The sequence below is a fragment of the Chelonoidis abingdonii genome, chromosome 3 (assembly GCF_003597395.2).
Source record: "Chelonoidis abingdonii isolate Lonesome George chromosome 3, CheloAbing_2.0, whole genome shotgun sequence".
In the NCBI taxonomy this organism is placed as follows: Eukaryota; Metazoa; Chordata; order Testudines; family Testudinidae; genus Chelonoidis; species Chelonoidis abingdonii.
The window spans coordinates 98,137,258-98,157,365 of NC_133771.1; the positions used below are offsets into that span (position 1 = coordinate 98,137,258).

Genomic DNA, 20,108 nt, shown 5'->3' on the forward strand with positions numbered 1-20,108 from the left:
CCTGCCCATCCTGGCTAATAGTCATTGATGGACCCATCCTCCATGAATTTATCTAGTTCTTTTTTGAACCCTGTTATGGTTTTGGCCTCTGGCAAGGAGTTCCACAGGTTGACTGTGCATTGTGTGAAGAAATACTTCCTTTTATTTGTCTTAAACCTGCTGCCTATTAATTTCATTTAGTGACGCCTAGTTCTTGTGTTATGAGAAGTAGTAAACAACACTTCCTTATCTACTTTCTCTACACCAGTCATGATTTTATAGACCTCAATCATATCTCCCCTTGGCCATCTCTTTTCCAGGTTGAAAAGTCCCAGTCTTGTTAATCTATCCTCATAGGAAAGCTGTTCCATACCCCTAATCATTTTTGTTGCCCTTTTCTGAACCTTTTCTAATTCCAATATATCTTTTTTGAGATGGGGCGACCACATCTGCACATGGTATTCAAGATGTGAGCATACCATGGATTTATATAGTGGCAACATGATATTTTCTGTCCTATTATCTATCCCTTTCTTAATTATTCCCAGCATTGTTTGCTTTTTTGACTGCTGCTGCACATTCAGAGGATGTTTTTTCAGAGAACTATCCACAATGACTCCAAGATCTCTTTTTTGAGTGGTAACAACTAACTTTAGACCCCATCATTTTATATGTATAGTTGAGATTATGCTTTCCAATGTGCATTACTTTGCATTTATCAATATTAAATTTCATCTGCCATTTTGCTGCCCAATCACCCAGTTTTAGGAGATCCTTTTGTAGCTCTTCGCAGACTGCCTGGGTCTTAACTATCTTGAGTAATTTTGTATCATCTGCAAATTTTGCCACTTCATTCTTTACCTCTTTTTCCAGATCATTTGTGAACATGTTGAATAGGACTGATCCTAGAACAGACCCCTGGAGGGCACCACTATTCACCTCTCTCCATTCTGAAAACTGACCATTTATACCTACCCTTTGTTTCCTATCTTTTAACCAGTTTCCAGTCCATGAGAGCACCTTCTCTCTTATCCCGTGGCAGCTTATTTTGCTTAAGAGGGACCTTTTTTTGGTGTGACAATTATTGTAAGAAATAATGGAATACATGAAAGCAATGAAAATACAGCTGGATTGAATAAGAAGGAGGATAGTAATGGCTAAAAAAATAGTTAAGGAGGTATGAATTAGAGTTTTAATATGATATGTAAAAATGTATCCGTTAAGAGGATTTTGGTTTAGTATATATGAAAATATGCTTAGAATAGAATGTTTATAGATGAGGTAGTTTTAATAACCTTTAACTGTGTAATGTTATGAAACAAGGTATAAAGAATGTGTTTAATAAGAGAGGGGTGAGGGTGGAGCAAAGTAGGATTTACACCAGCTCGGACCAGCATGGATCTGCTGATGACAAAAATAGCCTACCTGCACCAGGACTTGATAACTGATGATAATGCTATTCTCATATATGCTTTACTTAAGATTTATGCTTGATCAGGATGGTAATATATTGTCCTAAAATGTTCCTACTAAAGCTTTAAATTAGTTAAGCTTAATAATTGGTATGGACTGCGCTTTTTCACCCAACAATATAGATGCACTTCTCAAGCTAGATGTTAATTTTTCAGACCTACTTAAAAGTGCAATGGCTGTAATCAAACTAAAGTATGAGTCTCACTAAATTATTTGATTGCTGGATTTCTCTTTTCATAGCAGAAATGACACAAATATTGGTTTACTGACATAATGCAAAAAAATCAGGCAATAATATTTTCTACACTAAGCCATGCATCTGCTATAGAAGTGTCTTCCACTACAATTCATAGATGCGTAGATTTTTAAAGCCAGGAATGATGACTGTGATCATCTAATTTCAGTGACACTCATACATTATACCTTCTCTTCAAAATCAGTGTTAAAAGCAGTTTTCGTGAACAGACCAACTGCTATCATCTAATTTTGCAGCACAGAGTTCACTGGAGGATTTTGTTCCCAGACTTGGCACACTCTTCAGAACAGGAAAGTGCTGCACCAAGAGCTGTGCTATTTCAAAAGCTGTGGTCTTTCTGAATGCCAACTAATCAGCTTTCTATATTACCCAAATTAAGAAACCAGTGAGAAAAGGAAAGACATCTGTAGGGGTCTGAACTCGATGACTCTTGAAGTCCTAGGATTCTAAGATTCTATATTATATGATTCTATGAGCTGTGATTATAGCACTTCATAAAGAGTTCAAGAGAACATTTTCTGAAAGTCGTCAGAAGAAAACCTCATGTCCAATCCTAAAAGGTGCAGATGCTGTACTCTTTCAACTCTCATAGATGCTGATAGGTGCTGAAGACATTCAGAACCTGGCACGTCTGGGCCCAAAGATTTTGGCATGATTCACATAAAAATGACCTCCCAAAGACGACATAGAGTATAGCGTCACAGGAGCAATAATGATGTATACAAAAAGGATTTGCTCAACAGCTCCAAACAAGGAGGAAAACAGCTTTTTTGATTGCCCATGGTTACAAAATGACATTTATTTCTCACTTCGGCTTTCTAGAATTTCCAAAATGCAAAGGCTTTATTTAACATACTTGTTTTCGTTAGGTTCTCTAGTTTGGCTGGTGGAGGCGTAAAGAGAGTAACATCTAAATTAATCTAGTTTCTGTTTTGTTTAACTGCAAAATGATAGTAGCATTATGAATTTACCCTTTGAACCAGAAACCTTATATATGCCTGATACAGAGAATATCAGCTTTGATTTTCTTTACATTCCTGACAGAGGGTCTGATTCTGCAACACGCCCTCACAGTGCAGAGCACTCAGCTGAAGGAGCAAAGCCACAGAGAAAGCTCCAGTGGATCTAAGCCTTTTTACCCACCTACCTACAGTATTAATGCAGAGTTAAAAGCAATAATAATTGGAAGACAAAGCTGCTAAACAGGATGTCCCCTTTCTCACTCTGTATAAAACCTTGTCCCGCTCTGTAAAGAAAACAACCATTTAGTCAATAGGTCATGAAAAAAAGTGGGCAGGAAAATTAGAAACATGTTTCCCTTTTCACAATATGCTATGTCTATGTAAGGAGTTGGGTGGACCCACTTCCTGCTTTCCTTAAGATCCTTGGCCCAGTTCCACAAAGGGACTTTAGGCATTGGGCTTTAGGTACTTAAGTCCCTTTGTGGATCTAGCCCTTTATAGATTTAGGCTGGGTAGGCAATAGCTCCTGAATTGGAAAGACTGAGAAATCTGCCACCAGGAACTCTATGGAGTCTTCAGGGAAAAGACAAGGTAACAAGATGGAGCCTAGGTAACAAGATGGAGGAACTGGAGCTACTGCTGCAGGAAGTGAAACCAGATATTATAGGGATAACAGAAACCTGGTGGAATAATACTCATGTTCTGGAGTAACAGGTATGAAGGCTATGTGCTGTTTAGAAAAGACAGGAAGAAGGCAAAGGTGGTGGAGTAGCATTGTACATCAATGATGAGGTTAACTGTAATGAAATAAGAAGTGATGGAATGGATAGACAGTCTGTCTGGGCAAAATCCACTGGTAAAAAAGCTACTAGAGTCTCCCTGAGATAGTGCTTGGGGTGTGCTACAGACCACCGGGATCTGATTTGGATATGGTAGAGACCTCTTTAATGTCTTTAACAAGTAAACACTAAGGGGAAATGTGTGATCATGGAGACTTCAACTTCCTAGATATAGACTGAGACAAGTGCTTGCAAGAATAATAGGGGTCAGATTTTTCTGGATGTGATAGCGGATGATTTCTTCACCAAGTAGTTGAAGTACCGACAAGAGGGATGCCATTTTAGATTTGTTTTAGTGAGCAGTGAGGACCTCATAGAAGAAATGGTGGTAGGGACAACCTTGGTTCAAGTGATCATGAGCTGATTCAGTTCAGACTAGATGGAAGGATAAACGAAGGTAGATCTGGGATTAGGTTTTTGACTTCTCAAGGGCTAATTTTAAAAGAGTTAAGGAAATTAGTTAGGAAAGTGGATTGGATGGAGGAACCTGTGGATTTAAATGCGGAGGAGGCCTGGAATTACTTTAAGTCGCAGCTGCGAAACTGTTGGAAGCCTGCATCCCAAGAAAGGGGAAAAAAACCATGGGCAGGAGTTGTAGGCCAGCTGGATGAGCAAGCATCTCAGAGAGGGGATTAGGAAAAAGCAGAAAGCTTACAGGGAGTGGAAGAAGGCGGGATTAGCAAGGGAAGCTACCTTAGTGATCAGAACATGTAGGGATAAAGTGAGGAAGGCTAAAAGCCATGTAGAACTGGACCTTGCAAAGGGAATTAAAACCAATAGTAAAAGTCCACAGCCACATAAATAAGAAGGAAACAAAGAAAGAAAAAGTGGGGCCGCTATACACTGAGGATGGAATGGAGGTTAAGGATAACCTAGGCATGGCCCAATATCTAAATAAGTACTTTGCCTCAGTCTTTAATAAGACTAGTGAGAGTTTAGGGATGATGGGAAGGATGATAAACGGGATGAGGATATGGAGGTGGAATTACCGCATCTGAGGTAGAGGCCAAACTTGAACATCTCAATGGGACAAAAATCGGAGGGCCCGGACAATCTCCATCCAAGGATATTAAAGGAACTGGTGCATGAAATTGCGAGCCTGTTAGCGAGAACTTTTTAACAATCGGTAAACTGGGGGTTGTACGTACGACTGGAGAATTGCTAACGTAGTTCCTATCTTCAAGAATGGGAAAAAAGTGATCCGGGTAACTATAGGCCTGTTAGCTTGACGTCTGTAGTATGTAAGGTCTTGGAAAAAAATTTTAAAGGAGAAAGTAGTTAAGACATTGAGGTCAATGAATGGGATGAATTGCAACATGGATTTCTAAAGGTAGATCGTGCCAAACCAACCTGATCTCCTTCTTGAGAAGGTGACAGATTACTTAGACAAAGGAAATCGTAGATCTAATTTACCTCGATTCAGTAGGCATTTGACACGGTTCCCATGGAACTGTTAGTTAATTGGAAAAGATGGTGAATATGAAAGTTGTAAGGTGGATAAGGAACTGGTTAAAGGGGAGACTCCAGCGGGTCGTACTGAAGGGTGAACTGTCAGGCTGGAAGGAAGGTTACTAGTGGAGTCCCTCAAGGATTGGTTTTGGGACGCGATCTTATTTAACCTTTATTTACTGATCTTGGCACAAAGAGACGGGAATGTGCTAATAAAGTTTGCGATGACACAAAGCTGGGGGGTATTGCTAACACGGAGAAGGACCGGGATACTATACAGGAAGATCTGGACCACTTGTAAACTGGAGTAATAGTAATAGGATGAAATATAATAGTGAAAAGTGCAAGGTCATGACTTAGGGATTAATAATAAGAATTTTAGATATACATTAGGGAGCATCAGTTGGAAGCAACAGAGGAGGAGAAGGACCTTGGGGTATTGGTTGATAGCAGGATGTCTATGAGCGCCAATGCGATATGGCCATTAAAAAAGCAATGCGGTTTTCTGGTGCATCAGGCGAGGTATTTCCAGCAGGATAAAGGAGTGTTAGTACCGTTATATAAGGCGGCTGGTGAGACCCACCTGGAATATTGTGTGCAGTTCTGGTGTCCATGTTAGAAGGATGAATTCAAACTGGAAACAGGTTCAGAACGGTACTAGGATGATCCAAAATGGAAAACCTGCCTTACGAAAGGAGACTCAAGAGCTGGCTTGTTTAGCCTAGCCAAAAGAAGGCTGTGGGGGGATATGTTGCTCTACATAATATATCAGGGGATTAACGTTAGGGAGGGAGAGGAATTATTTAAGCTTAGTACTAATGTAGGCACAAGGCAAATGTGTACAAACTGGATATTAGGATGTTTAGACTTGAATTAGATGAAGGTTTCTAACCATTAGGGGAGTGAAGTCTTGAACGGCCTTCCGATGGAAGTTAGTGGGGGCAAAAGACTTATCTGGCTTAAGACTAAGCCTTGATAAGTAATGGAGGGGATGATATGATGGATAGTTTAATTTGGGCAATTGATCTTGGATTATCAGCAGATAAGTCTGCTCAATGGTCTGGTGAGGGGATGTTGGATGGGATGGATCTGAGTTACTGCAGAGAATTCTTTCCTGGGTGCTGTGCTGGTGAGTCTTGCCCACATGCTCAGGTTTAGCTGATCGCCATATTTGGGTTGGAGGGAATTTTCCTCCAGGGCGGATGGCAGGGCCTTGGAGGTTCCGCTTCCTCTTCAGCGTGGGGCATGGGTCACTTGTGTGGATTCTCTGCAGTTGAGGTCTTCAAACCCATTTTGAGGACTCATAACTAGTCATGGGTTGTTATAAAGTGGACTGGGTAGGGTTCTGTGGCCTGCTTTGTGAGGAGTCTCACGACTACCGAAGCATGTCCAATCATACTCTGCTGGTCGGTTCATGTTTGGACATGCTACTCTACTTCTATGAGATGCTAAATGGCTTTCGGAGCAGCTTGTGAGATGGAAAAAGTCGAGACATTGCTATTCTTTCAAAAAAAATCCATATGACTCTAATCAAATCAAATCTTTATATATCTCTAATGACAGTGATGCAGTACTTTTGTATTAATAACTATAAATACATAGTTTTTCACTTTTATTTTAAAAACACATGCAGTTACTTACCTTTTACCTTATGACTTTCCACAGATACTGTAAAATAAATGAATATATTCTAAGAAACAAACATTACAATGCATACAAACAACACGTCTCTCGTTAAGATATTCTCATTGTACATGGTTAAAATCTACAGAAAGCCAGGCTAGCCAGTAAGGTATACATGGAGCTTGAAAAGTTCCACTTATTTCAGCAAGCATGTACAGTACACATGGAAAACTGGCTTCAGAATATGCATATAGCATGCACACAGGAAAGGGAAGAAACAATCCAGACACTTAACAGACATCTCAATAAGTATGGTGGTTAGCAGAATTTGTCTCAGTTCAGCTGAAAAATTTATGTGCAGCAGATGAAAAATAGCATTCTAATACTGACAAACACAATGGAGTCTAGATCAAAAGTAGTATTGAAAATATCACGTATTCAGTCTAATTTACGTACCAGTGTTTGATATTTAATTATTGGATGATATTTCTTTCTAAAGCATCATTGATCAAAAATCATAATTCTCATTTCCTCATTATTAGGTTCTTCATACTTATTGACTACTAGGATGGGTTTATATGCCTCACCTATGGTGGGGAGAAGGTAATATTTCCCTAAGTAGGCTAGCTAGCACAGGTGTTTGTGCTAATTGGAAAGATTGCCAAGAAACCCATCTGGAGACACTGGATTCATCTAGAAAATGGGCCATCAAGCAGGTCTATAAGAAGAGTTAAGGCAGTGTTTGGGCGGATCTGAGAAATGGATCCAGCCTGAAATCAGAGGAGAGTCTGGCTGAAAGAAGCCTTTTTGTCTTCTCTATTTAAATGAAGGCTGGTTGGAGGAAATAATTGAGTTTAGTTGTTTGAAGGAAGGGAAGGGGGGGAAACCCTGATACACTGTATCTTCTTCTTCCAGTCTCAAAGTATTTGAATCCCAGAGCCAGACTTACTTCCTCCCTTGGAGAAAAAAAAGTGAGGAAGCTGAAATCAAAATCTAACATTCAAAAGAATAATGATGTCATGCTTACCTTCATGTAATTGGCTCTCAGATACAACAGAATGGCTAAGTTATCATGCTCCATAGCCATTCTAATAAATTTGAGTAAATTGGCAAATCTGTTCTCTTCTAGCACAGTGCAGTTCCCATCCCTTCCCCTAATAGTGACTTGAGTTAATTTAGATTTAAGTTTAAATTAAGGAAATGAGCTTCTAAAAGAGACTTTTACAGGTTTTACCAGGTTCTTTTGGAGCTACTGCAGGTATTTCCTTCTTCAGTGGTTTGGCTAGAACAAACAAGAAAAGGTTGTTTATTACAATGTGGGAGTTGTCACTAAAACATTCAGTAGCTCAGATGAAAAATAAAACTAAAAAATGGGAGTTATTTACCAGTTTCCACCAGCTTTTCGTTCTTGGGTGATTCTAAAAATTAAAAAAGAAAAATATTTTGACTCTACTTTTGGTAATGCTGTTACATACACTCCTCCTAAAATGTATTTTTTGTGCCATGATCAGACACTCCTGAGCTAATGGAGTTAGCTAATGCTAATACCAAATAGCTAAAAAATAGTTCCACAGTCATATTGTTAGGTGATGAAATGAAATGTTAATAGCAATTAAAGAGCAAACATGTTTAGACTTAGTCTGGATCATCTGACAATCTAAGACCTCGGTGATTCCCAACCTTTTCCACACTGAGACTCTCCCAGAACACCACACCAACAACCTCCTCCTCAGAACTACTTATAGCCATTCAGCAAAGATTCAAGGCAGTGGGGCATAGCCACCCAGGGGGAGAGGAAAGAGATGGAAATAGCTAATTGAAATGGTAAATTCCCTATTATCATTGGCTAAAATTCATAATAATTAAGAAAAGGGATGAGTTAATGCTGCTTGCATGTGGGGCTGGAGGGGAGGAAGGAAAAAGGAAGACTGGAGACTGGAAGACAGTTACTTTGACTGATTTAACCAGTCATCTCAGTAACATACACAACATTGCAGCACATTCATGTTTTATATAGCATAAGTGCTCCTCCATTTATATCTATTATATATAAACACATTTTGTAAACCTATTTTCCCTGTTTATGCTTGCTTCTCTGAAACTGAAGGATATCTAACGATGGTTTCTTTGACTCCAGGGGCATCTGACTGCTTCCTGTTTTTCCACAGTCTCCCAACCCTTAGACAAAGGAAACAGGGACAGAACTGGTGTGATACTACCAACTTTCACTTTAAGCACTTTTGTGTGACCTAAAATTTCATTTTCATTAAGCAAATTCAACAAGATTCTTCCAGAAAATATGAAATCCAATTTACAAATAGCTGCAACTTTCCACAGGGAAGTTTTTATTCAATAATTAACAGAATTAGTTAGGAAGTTTGGATCAGAATCTGAATTTATGACTGACTTACTTCTACTCTGCTATTATACTGGGGTACACCAAAACCTTAGATCCCAACAACCACAAGCTTTGAGAAAATTCAGATCTAGATCTTACCTTTATGGCTCAGGCCACTTCTACTAATTTAGAAGAAATTTCTTCTATTAATTAATTGTCAATCTGACACAACAGAGGATTTTGTCCTATTGTACAATATACATGTTAGGCACTTGCCATAGCCTCTGTAAGACTTTTAACAGTACAAGTTGTGCATGTATTCATAAGAATTTATTAATTTATCAGCAAGGCCAAAAATATCTTTATCCAGGGCACAGCCTGTGGCTGAGGACAAATAAATATTCTATCATATGTGCAACTGAGATTTTTTTCAAGTTTGAAATTTCACCATATGCTACACACTCTGAAGTTTTCACAAAAACATTTTTTGCCTTTGTGAAAACCAGTAAAATATTTATTAATTGTTAATGAAACCACCTAAATGCAATTTTTATTTTGCTGATAGTGATGTGATCACTGAGGAGATGGGAGAGAGAAGAAAATCTCTGAGGTTATTTTTTATGCCGCTCAATTCCTTAAACTGCAAGTGGTGCTGAAAAGCATTGAAGCTGGCATATTGCTGCAGAGTACTTTAGATCTTCACCAGCAACAAGGTAATTCTCAGACTGTGACCTTCTCTCACCTGCTATCATTGGAACAGTCACATGTTTCCATTTTGATTCTCTGTCTCTCTTCATGACATATATGCCTTTCAATTAATTCAGATAAAGTATTCTAATCTTAAAGCAGTAGTGTGAGTAAGTGAAATTCATGTGAAATCAGTGAGAAAGTTGAACTTCCATTAAAATTGCCTATCGTCTCCATTGTGTTCATTGTTCTATAATATAAACTATAGTATAATCAATGTCATTAGATATATTCATTACAGTTAAGGGAAACAGATTTCTGTACTAGAATCCTCAATTTTGGATACAAGGATTATAATAAATCCCATTCTACATTAAAACACAGAACTGCCAAATCCTGTGCAGTATGTTGAACACTGCAAATCCTGAGGTTGGGAAGCTAATAGTATTGTATCTTTTTGTTTGTTTACCTGCAATTTTCCTGTTGGCTTGTTCAAGTTATAAAGAGGTTCATTACAAGAATTTGTTACCCCATATTTCTTCAGTTTCTAAAGATCATGAATATAGGTTGCTGATTCCTTTATTTTCTGAAATAAGAAATTCAGGGTGGGAAAACACTTCCTCCCCTACTAAGGTTTTGGCACCAACTTTATAGCTCCCTGTTCGTAAATGAAAGCTGACTTTCATTCGTAGCCGTTTCTCTTCAGAATGATCACTGAAAAGAGATGGAGAAGGAAGATTGGGTTTCAGCATATCCTCAGACTGGAAACACGTGCCTATGATTGGCAATCTCCAGGATTCATTAATCTGAAGAGATTTCCTGCCATGCCTGAAATAATTGCAGCACCGATTCTTCAGAGGAATACAGATGCTAACAAAACTGTTACAAGGTCCTTTGGCAAGCTTACAAAACTCCTGCTTTGCCTGGCCTGCAGGAAATGATGGCCACACAGATCTTGTCAACATCATAGAATCATAGAATATTAGAGTTGGAAGAGACCTCAGGAGGTCATCTAGTCCAACCCCCTGCTCAAAGCTGCTGCCCTGATCATCTCTGTAAGGTTTCTCAGGATGACTGGATTTGAATCCCTGAATGAAATGGAACCTTCCTGTCCCATCCCCCGCCACCACCAGCCCTCATTGCCCCAAGAAACAAGCTAATACTGACCCATCTGATATCAAAAGCATAAATGCTTCTGCTAAAAAAAAAAAGGATGGCTTAAACCTAGAGAAGAAGTGGTGATCTGGGCACCTTCAACTTCTCTGAGGTCTCATCAATTCTTGAGTGGACAAGGTCAGTTACCTTAAAAGGCAGGTCAAGTACCTATGCCTTCTGATTCTTCCCATATAGCTCTATGTCAATTCTAAGACAGAATTTCATACAGAAAAGTGTCCATTTGCCAAAGATTGGGATGCTGCAAAATCCATGTCATAACAGGCACTTGAGGAGCATTTGCAACCCCTTCATTTTCTTTTTAGGAGGCGGTGCAGAGGGATCTGTGGTGTATTTCCAGCCCTTTGAGGCCCTGACTTAGAACTCTTCAGATGCAATCATTTCTACTGCTGCCTTGATGGGCTTGAGGACAATTTACTGGATTTAGAAAAATTTTCCAGCGTTTTATCCATCTGTTTTGAACCCACAGTGTCTTCTGGAAGACAGCTTTGCTTAGGTCCACGTGGCTTATAAAACCTTTCATATAGGATTTATTACAAGGAAGGCTTAGATTCTACAGAATCTTTCAGGTCATGGTGTACACATTGCACAAGCAGCACACCTCTTTGACACATGAGCAGTGACCTTTACCCCAGGCACTTTAAACACTAGTCTGAAATAGAGATTTCTGTGGGAAGAGGAAGTCCCTCTTAAACCCTGGTTTCTGCACATCATCTGCCATGTGAAGACACGATGAGCAGATTAACTATCAATTCTACAGGAAAAACAATTAATCGTAAAAACTAATGATTAAAGCTGCTTCAGAAATAAATACATCTGAAAATTAACAAATGTAACAAGAAACCTAGCATTAAACCCTCACAGAGGAGGGCTTACCACTCAGGCCAGCAGAAAGAGAAGGAATGAGGAACAGTAAGAGTTAGAGACTGTTATTAGAGCTGCATGGGAAATGATTTTCCTGTCCCAGGAGAATTTTCAAGATATTAATTTTTTCTCCAATCTGATTCAAGATGAAAAATCAAAATCTTAAAAATCTGAGGACCAATCATCCAATTTTTATTTTCAGATTGTGATGATTTCAAAACATTATGTTTCAATTTCAACCTTTAATTAAAAAAACAAAACAGAATTTGGAGAGTTATTGAATCATAGAACAGTTGGACTGGAAGAGGTCATCTAGTCCATCCCTCTGCACAGGGTCAGGACCATCCTTGACAGATGTTTGTCTAATCTTTAAAATAATTATGATGATTTCACAACCCTCCTAGATAACCTGTTCCAGTGCTTAATGGTCATCAAAACTCACCCTCTCTCATGAACAGGTTTGGTTATAATGCATCTGCATTTTCTGATGAAAAAAGAGGTTTTGTTGGAAAATTCCTGATTAGTTCTAGTTTTTTAATACTTTGGTTCCTTGGCTCCAGACCACTAGATTCAAAGGGCAAGTACATGATCTCCTAATGGTTAAATACGCAGACAGGGTTCTGTAGCTGCACAGCAGGGCACACGACTCCTACAGAATTTCTCAGCAAGGGCAAAGACATGAAGGACACCAACAAAAAGCATCAGGAGAAGTGGCAGCTCTGACAGTCAAAAAATGCTGGAAGCGTTCTAGTATGTGCAACAAAATAGAGCATGCCAGCAGCAGCTATTTCTGAATGTTTAGAGCTCTCAGCTTGGGCATTCAAAGATTATGCAGGAACTGTTATGTAAGAGCAAAATGCTGTGTAATATTTGTGGGCACCTTGAAAGAGAAAATGATAGATTTTGCACAGTATATTGCAAATAACTTGTTTGGTACATATGTCATTGGGCTCAACTTTAAAACCAAAAGTTAAACTCTTAATATATAAAAGTAAGAGATTTGACATTAAAAGAGCAGTAAGGTATGATGAACTGATGAAATTAAAGTTTAAATAATGTCACAAAGCAAGTGAAACACACACACACACAAAATAAGATTTGCTACAAACTGGCTCAAAAAATCTATCAGCTACTAGACAGCATAATAAATTCACCATGTGCATTCTCTAATTTCTTATAGAAAAATCTACTGCATCCCTTCCACTTTTGACCCTGTTTCTGCTCCTGCTCCCATTTAAGTCAAGTGAAATTTTGCTAGTGATCTTAACAGTGCAGGATTGGACCCATTTATTCCTCTGCAAACTGCTTATTCAATTTAATACAAGCTCAGCACAGGTAGCATTAACAGCAGATGCACTGCCTGAGAAGTCAGTCACACAGTAGGTATGCCTTATGGCCCCAATTCAGCAAAATACTTGATGTGATGATGATGATGATGTTCGTCCATCGTTGTCGATGAAGACCTCAACAACTCATTCGTTCGATGACCGGCCTCTGTGCATCCGAAGATGACTGATCAGTCCGATTCAGGCGTGGAATGTCCTGTCACATGTCGGGCAGACATGTGATGGCACTGTCGATGATGTGCAGGCAGCCCTGGACTTGCATAACTCGCGCTTTCTTTCAGCCTCAGCAGTACGCCTCGCCTCAGAGATATTACTGCCTGTGTGAATGAGGCTGCGCCATGCTGGACGGTTCAGTGCGAGGGTTTCCCATGTGGCGGTGTTGATCTCGAGACTATTCAGAAGTCTTCGCATAAAAATTCCTGAACCCGCTTCTTTGTCCTCCATGGGACGCTTTCCCTGGGTGATTCTCCGTAAGAGCTGTTAGAGAAGCGCTCGTCTGACTTCTCACGACATGTCTGCCCATCTGGTTGGGCTCCATCAGCAGTGTGTAAACTGACGCAGACTCGTTCTGGTAAGACTTCAGTACGGCGCTTTGTCCTGCCATCTGAATTTTTAACTTTCGCAGACAGGAAAGTGGAAGCGATTGAGCCTGTTGTGGCTGTGACTCCGATAGACAGTCCATTCTCGCAGGCGACAGCAGAGTGGAACACCGCTGCTCGTAACCTCAGCTCATTGAAGACTGACCCTCGACGTTCCAGACTTTAGAGTGCAATCGCCAAATGCAAGCTGCCTTAGCAATTCGGCAGTTTACCTTCATCATCTATTGACACTGCCCAGGTACACGAAGTTGTCCATACCCGAGTCATCTTCTCCATACTATGGGACAGATTCTGAGTACTGGAGATGGTGTGTGCGCGTGCATGACCTCAGTCTCTTGATGTTAATTGAGACCAAGTTTGCATGCAGATGAAACTTTCCATACTGATTGCATTTCTGGTTCTGTACTAGCATATCAGAAGCACAATCATCAGTAAAAGAAAGTCTCGAAGTACAGTTTCCTTCACCTTGTGAGACACTCTAGTCGCCTCAGACTGATTTCACTTCATCTCTTACTTCAGGCCTACTCTTCTAGTGCATCTCAAAGGATCTCAGAGTGGCAGAGAATATCATGCTGAACAAAGTGGTGCTAAACACACCCTTCTGCACCGTTGTGACGGAAGCCTCAGATGTTTCACCTCATCCAGGACACAGCCATCATACTGTGATGAACTGACGTACCATTCGTTAATCTGTCTGGACAGCCGAATTTCAACATGATCTTCCACAGGCCCTGGCAACTGACAGAGCTGAATGCTTTCGGAGGTCCACCAATATGTAGAGTTCACGATTCTTTCTTGACATCTTCTTCTGTAGCTGACGCACAGCGAAGATCATGTCAAGTCCCACATCCCTTGCGAAAGCCGCATTGTGATTCTAGCATTAAGCTCTGCTCCAGTGATTGATCAATCCGTTCAAAGAACCCGTGCAAGAACTTTCCCCGCTGTAGAGAGGCAGAGAATTCCACTGATTGTCGCATACCTGGAGATTGCCCTCCTCTTATAGAGGTGCCTGATATGCGCGTTCTCTAAATTCCTGTGGAATGATCCCTGCTTCCAAAGACTGAAACAGCTCAGTGAGTTTCCGTAGCAGCACAGCGTCCACCGACTTGTACACCTCTGCTTTGTACACCGACTTTGTACACCTTTGTACACCGACTTTGTTACACCATGGCATCTGACCTGGGCTTTTGCCACTTGACAGCTGATTGATGGCTTCTTCACTTCGTCCCTTCTGGTGAAGCATCCATGGAGTCATGACTGCAACCTGAGCTCTTGTCAAGGCCTCATCATTGATGCTGAGGGAAGTTGTGAGACTGCTTCAAAATGTTCAGCCATCTCTGGAGAATCTGCGTTCTCTCTGTAAGAAGCACAGTGCCATCAGAGTTCAGAGGGGAAAGCTCCCAGAAGACTGTGGACCATAGAGTGTGTTGAGGGCTTCATAAAACTGGCTTATAGTCATCTATCCGCATACACCTGTATTTTCATCTGCTTGGCCTCACCACAAGTCTCTCATTTGCGCAGTCGGTTCTGTACTGTTCTGCAAGCGTTGATAAAGGCGTCTTCTTGCCGCTGAGAATGGTCGTCGTTGATATGCACATGCGACATTGCTCTCAAGCATGTAAGGCCTGGATTTCTGCATCATTTTCGTCAAACCAGTCTTGCCACCTGCGTGTGGAGGGCCCCAATACCTTCGATGCAGCTGTATGGATAGTGTTGCGGAATCGCTCCCAGTCTTTCTCTGCGTCATCCTCAATACGAAGATCAGCAAACTCATTCTCTAGGTCTTCCGCTAGATTTTCAGTGATGCGGCTGTTCTTCAGCTTCAACACATTGATCCTTTTGAGAGCCTTACAGCCTTGTGGTCATCTCTTCAGCATGATACAGAGCTTCATTTTGGATACTATGAGTCTATGATCAGTCCAACAGTCAGAGCCACACATAGTTTTTGTAACCCTGTCATCTTGTCTGTCCCTTCTCCTAATGATGACATAGTCGATCAGATGCCAGTGCTTGGAACGGGGATGCATCCACAAAGTCCTGTTACAGGTAGGGAGGCAGAAGACCGTATTGGTGATCAGAAGGTCATGTGCTGAACAAGTTTTCAGCAGTAACAGGCCATTGCTGTTACACTTTCCCACTCCATTTTTCCCAATGACTCCTTCCCAGGCTGCAGCATCGCATCCGACTCTTGCATTAAAATCGCCAAGCAGGATCAGCTCATCTGTGTGGTGCACTGATGATAGCAGAGCATCTAGTTCTTCATAGAATTTATCCTTCACATACTCTGGGTTGGTCATTGTGGGACCGTATGCGCTAATCAAAGTAGCTTGTTTTCCTTTTTGAAGCAGAAGCTTCATTGTCATAAGCCAGTCATTCACACCCATGGGGGGACTGGCAAGTTTCTGAACAAGATGATTCTTGATGGCGAAGCCAACTCCAGATTCACAACGCTCATCACTGCTGCGGCCACTCCGGAAGAATGTATAGCCTCCGCCTGACTCGGACAGCTGTCCTTCATTAGCAAAGCGAGTTTCGCTAAGGGCTGCAATGTCAGTGTTGTAGCATGCGAGATATCTGGCGACAAGGGCTGTTCTTCTCTCCAATCTGTCTGCTGTGATGTTGTCCAGTAGCGTGCGCACATTCCATGTGCCAATGGTGATCGGTGTCACTCTAAGTTTTGCTTTTGTTCGACCGCTTTTGTGGGATCCCCGCCAGCTGCGGTATGCTGGCCAGGGTAAGGTGAAGCAGGCAATGTTTAGGGCACCTTTTCTAGCCCCCTCCTCGTTCTACGGAGGTGAGCAGTGCAATCCTGAATAGGGCTGCTCAGTCACTCAGGAAGATGCCGAGCTCCACTGCTGCTTCGGTCAGTGAGGAACGACCATTATAACTGAGCCGCCTGTGTGCAGGTCTGTGGCTACAGCTCCCAGTGTATCCACACCTGCTGCTTCGTCGCTCGCCCATCGTCACAGAACTTGATATGATGTGATATGATATGATGTCGAGACTTGTGCGTGAATTGGATTAAAGTGAGGGAGAGTTGCGCAATGTCAATCTCATTCTCTCTTCCCAGTTCCTATCTGTATCCAGTGGCAGGACAAGAGTCGAGACGGCTGGAGATAGGGCAGAGCACAGTGGATGACCAGGACACCTACGTGTCTTGTTGTGCTCTGAAACGTTCCACAACGCTTGCTGTCACCGCCTTCCTGACCGTTGAACAGGTTTCCTCAGTCAGCCGGATCCAGCCTTCGAATGCAATGGGTAGACAGGCCCTAACTCACCAAGGGTCTCAGACTCATCAGCTACCCTCACTTGGTTTAGCCCACCAGTCGAGACAGTTTCCGGGGTGTGGCTGCTGACAGCTACTTGGAGCCGCAGGTGGGTGTCAAGTGGGGACCAAAATGGATGAGCTACTCCTAGGAGTATGACTGCTCCCCCATCAGAGGTACTACCCCTCCCTGACAACCCCCAGCAAAACACTTAACACATGATTAAAGGCTTTGTCGGAGAGGGATGCACTTAAACATGTCCCTAAGTGTTTTGTGGAACTGTCCCCCAAAACATTACAAATCAACAATTAATTGTGAATATTTGCAGTGCTTTTATAAGTTTGTCAGCTACTAGGCAAGCCCCTTAAAAAGCCTCTCACATAAAAAGCAGATATTTTTAAAAGTCATTTAAATCAAACTCCCAATTAACTATCATTTAGCTTAGATATAGTTCTCCTCTCATCACTGTTGCTAGCAAAGATAAATCCCTGACTTCTCTGTTTAACAGTTAGCTTGCTCCTGCTGCCTTGTTCTTGAAGGAATGTCATAATCCAGTGTTAGTAACACAACAATACTTCCAATGTATTGAATAGTTATGTCAAATGCTAGACTAGGACAGTGATATTTATAAAGGGGTTAGATTCTATCTGAGTATACATACCTTCACAATCTGAAATAGCGCAATAGGAATTATTGAAAATTAATTTTAAAAATGAATTTTGTTGAAATATATTTTAAAGTATGGGTTAATATGGTGATACCTTGCTTTAGAATAAGCCATAACATGCTAAGTGGGTGAGGGTTTCAGAATCCTAGCAAAAGTGATTAAATGTCTTGAATTCTATTTTTTTAAAGTCTATCATAAGTTAGAAGAATAAGAATTGTATGTCACATTAGGAAACTAAATTGCTCTGACAAAAATCATTTTACATGTTATTAAAAAACCCTATGTTTAAAGATTTTAAGGTTCTAAAGTGAAGCATTCAAAAGTTGGAAGAAGAAAAAAAACTGCCTTTGCAACCTTAATTCTGCCCCCTTGTGCGTATACATTATGATACAGATCACACACTAATTTTTCCTTTCCTATTCAGAGTCAGATCATGGCCCACCATACACCTGCCCACAGAGGCCTAAGGGGATTGAGACCTAAGCCTCTGCATAGCCTCCCAGACCTACTCCATCTTCCAAGAGCAGTTAGGTTGGGACTGGGCAGAGCCTTGACTCCACCCCCCAGTATGTCCGCCAGCATAGTTTCTTCCATGTGCTGCTTCAAGGGTGCTGTAGCTACACAAGAAGAAGATAAGGTCCTGCACAAGAGCTGTAGCGATATTGACTGAGTATAATAATAATAAAGACAGAACTTGGAAGTGTTATAGTAAGAAATGGTAAAATTAGAATACAGTCTTAACAAGTGGCTCTATAGAGCCACCTGCTGGTGATTGACCTGAAAAATCACTTGAACTATTAGCACCTCTCATACATGCACTTACATTATTCCTGTTACTTAAAAAAGAAATAGATCTTAACATTTAATGGTAGTCATGTTTTATCAGTGCTTTTAAGCATTTCTCATACCTCTTAATAGTTTCCTATAGCAGAACATAATTGTTAGTGCTCAGATATATAAAGAACATTTTTTCCTTCAAAGCATATTTTGTAGTCCCATAAACTTTGTTTATTTGCTACATTTCTTCCATTAGAAAGCAAAAATTTACAGGTGAAAATGACTTGCAAAAATATCTTTTCTTACCTTCTGCTGTTTTAGCTGCTGCTGCTGTCTTGGAAACTAAAAATAAAATAATTATGTAGTTATAATCAGTCAACAGTTGAGCTTTGGCAGTTTAGACAACAATCACTTTTATAATCTAGACATGTTTGGCTATTTTACATCTCAATAATTCTTGCAAAAAACTAATTAAATTTTCTTGAACATGTTGTAAGTGTTGATTTTATATTTCCTAAGTGAAGATAATGTTCCATAGGGGTACATCTTTTTTTGTTAATCAAAATTTGTAAGGGAGGGTGTCAGTCTTTTTAAAGAAGGCCTAGTGCAGTGTTGACTCCCTTGACATGCAGTGCTATCAAAAGATTTAAATCAGGTTTCTAAAAAAGTTTCTCAGATCCACTCTAGCTTGGGAAATGCTAAATGCACAAAAAGGTAGAATATTCCATTTTTAAAGAAAGTGAACATTCAAGTCTGATAAATGCTCATAACTCTGGAGATTTATCGGAATGATCTGAGTCTACAAAACTCAACTGGAAATCTGGTCACAACAGGCCCTCTTACCAGATTTCCAGTATTTCCTGCCTCCCATCAGGCTGTAACTACCTCAAGAACAATCTTTTTTGTCATATTTCACCATTTTTTCCTTCTGCTTTGGGCCAAAATCTGGAAGAATCAGTGATGCATGAAAAAATGAAAAACCATTTTAGAACAATTATCCAACAGAAACCATGGCAAGATTAAAAGCAACCAACTTCATTTATATATTTGAGCATCTGAAATAGGCCCCAGCTCTGAATTTTATTTATTTTATTCTTTGAAAGACCTGAACTGATGAGTCCCCACTAAGTAATCAGGGAACTTTGGGCCTTGGGAGGAGTTCCCAAAACAGTACTCAAAGGAAATCAGAGCTCAACATTTTTTCTTTAGTAAGTAACACCATTTATATGGGTTAAAGTGGGAGATGGGAAAGATCAAGGCTTACAAAGTAAAGTCATTAAGCAGGTAAATGACAGTACAAAAGCTACTGAGTAATATCCAAAAAGTTTTTTGGAGACTATTTTAAAAACAGTCACGTCCTTGAAGAGATGGACTGAGCAGAATAATTTGGATCCAATTCCCCAATTTCAGGGGAATTGAATTGGAGCTTGGATTTTGGTTCAGGACATTTGCTAGTTTTTAAAGCGAGCATCAGAATATGCATCATTTGTAACATGAGGGCATTTCATTTAAAATGCCACATAGAGGCTAGTTTGGTTAATGGTAATTGCAGGTGTAAGCAGAGTCAGGACGAGCTCTACCCTAACATCCGGTGGAAAGAATTTCAGAGAGTGTATTTGCATAGGCACACCTACCCCAATGGCAGCCTGGGATGGTTGTTTTGAAAGCTCTGGGATCTCCAGTTTATTTGCTGTTGGGGCGGGAGGAGTGGAGTTTGTCACTCTGATTGTGTGAATAGGGAGCTGTGGGACTGCTTTGTGACAGAATTGACTCAATCTCAGTTGGGTGGTACTTGCTAGACAAGGGACAT

The 20,108-nt window shown here is 40.6% G+C and overlaps 1 protein-coding gene across 1 annotated transcript in view; it reads right to left on the minus strand.

The window, feature by feature from the left end:
* TRDN (triadin) overlaps positions 1-20,108 on the minus strand; it is a 331,687-nt gene that overhangs the window by 104,317 nt on the left and 207,262 nt on the right. The window contains exons 18-21 of the mRNA XM_075064568.1: positions 18,605-18,640; positions 7,967-7,999; positions 7,816-7,863; positions 6,600-6,626 (exon numbers count right to left, since the gene is read on the minus strand). Of these exons, the coding sequence (XP_074920669.1) occupies positions 6,600-6,626; positions 7,816-7,863; positions 7,967-7,999; positions 18,605-18,640 (144 nt within the window). The remainder of the gene's footprint in view (positions 1-6,599; positions 6,627-7,815; positions 7,864-7,966; positions 8,000-18,604; positions 18,641-20,108) is intronic.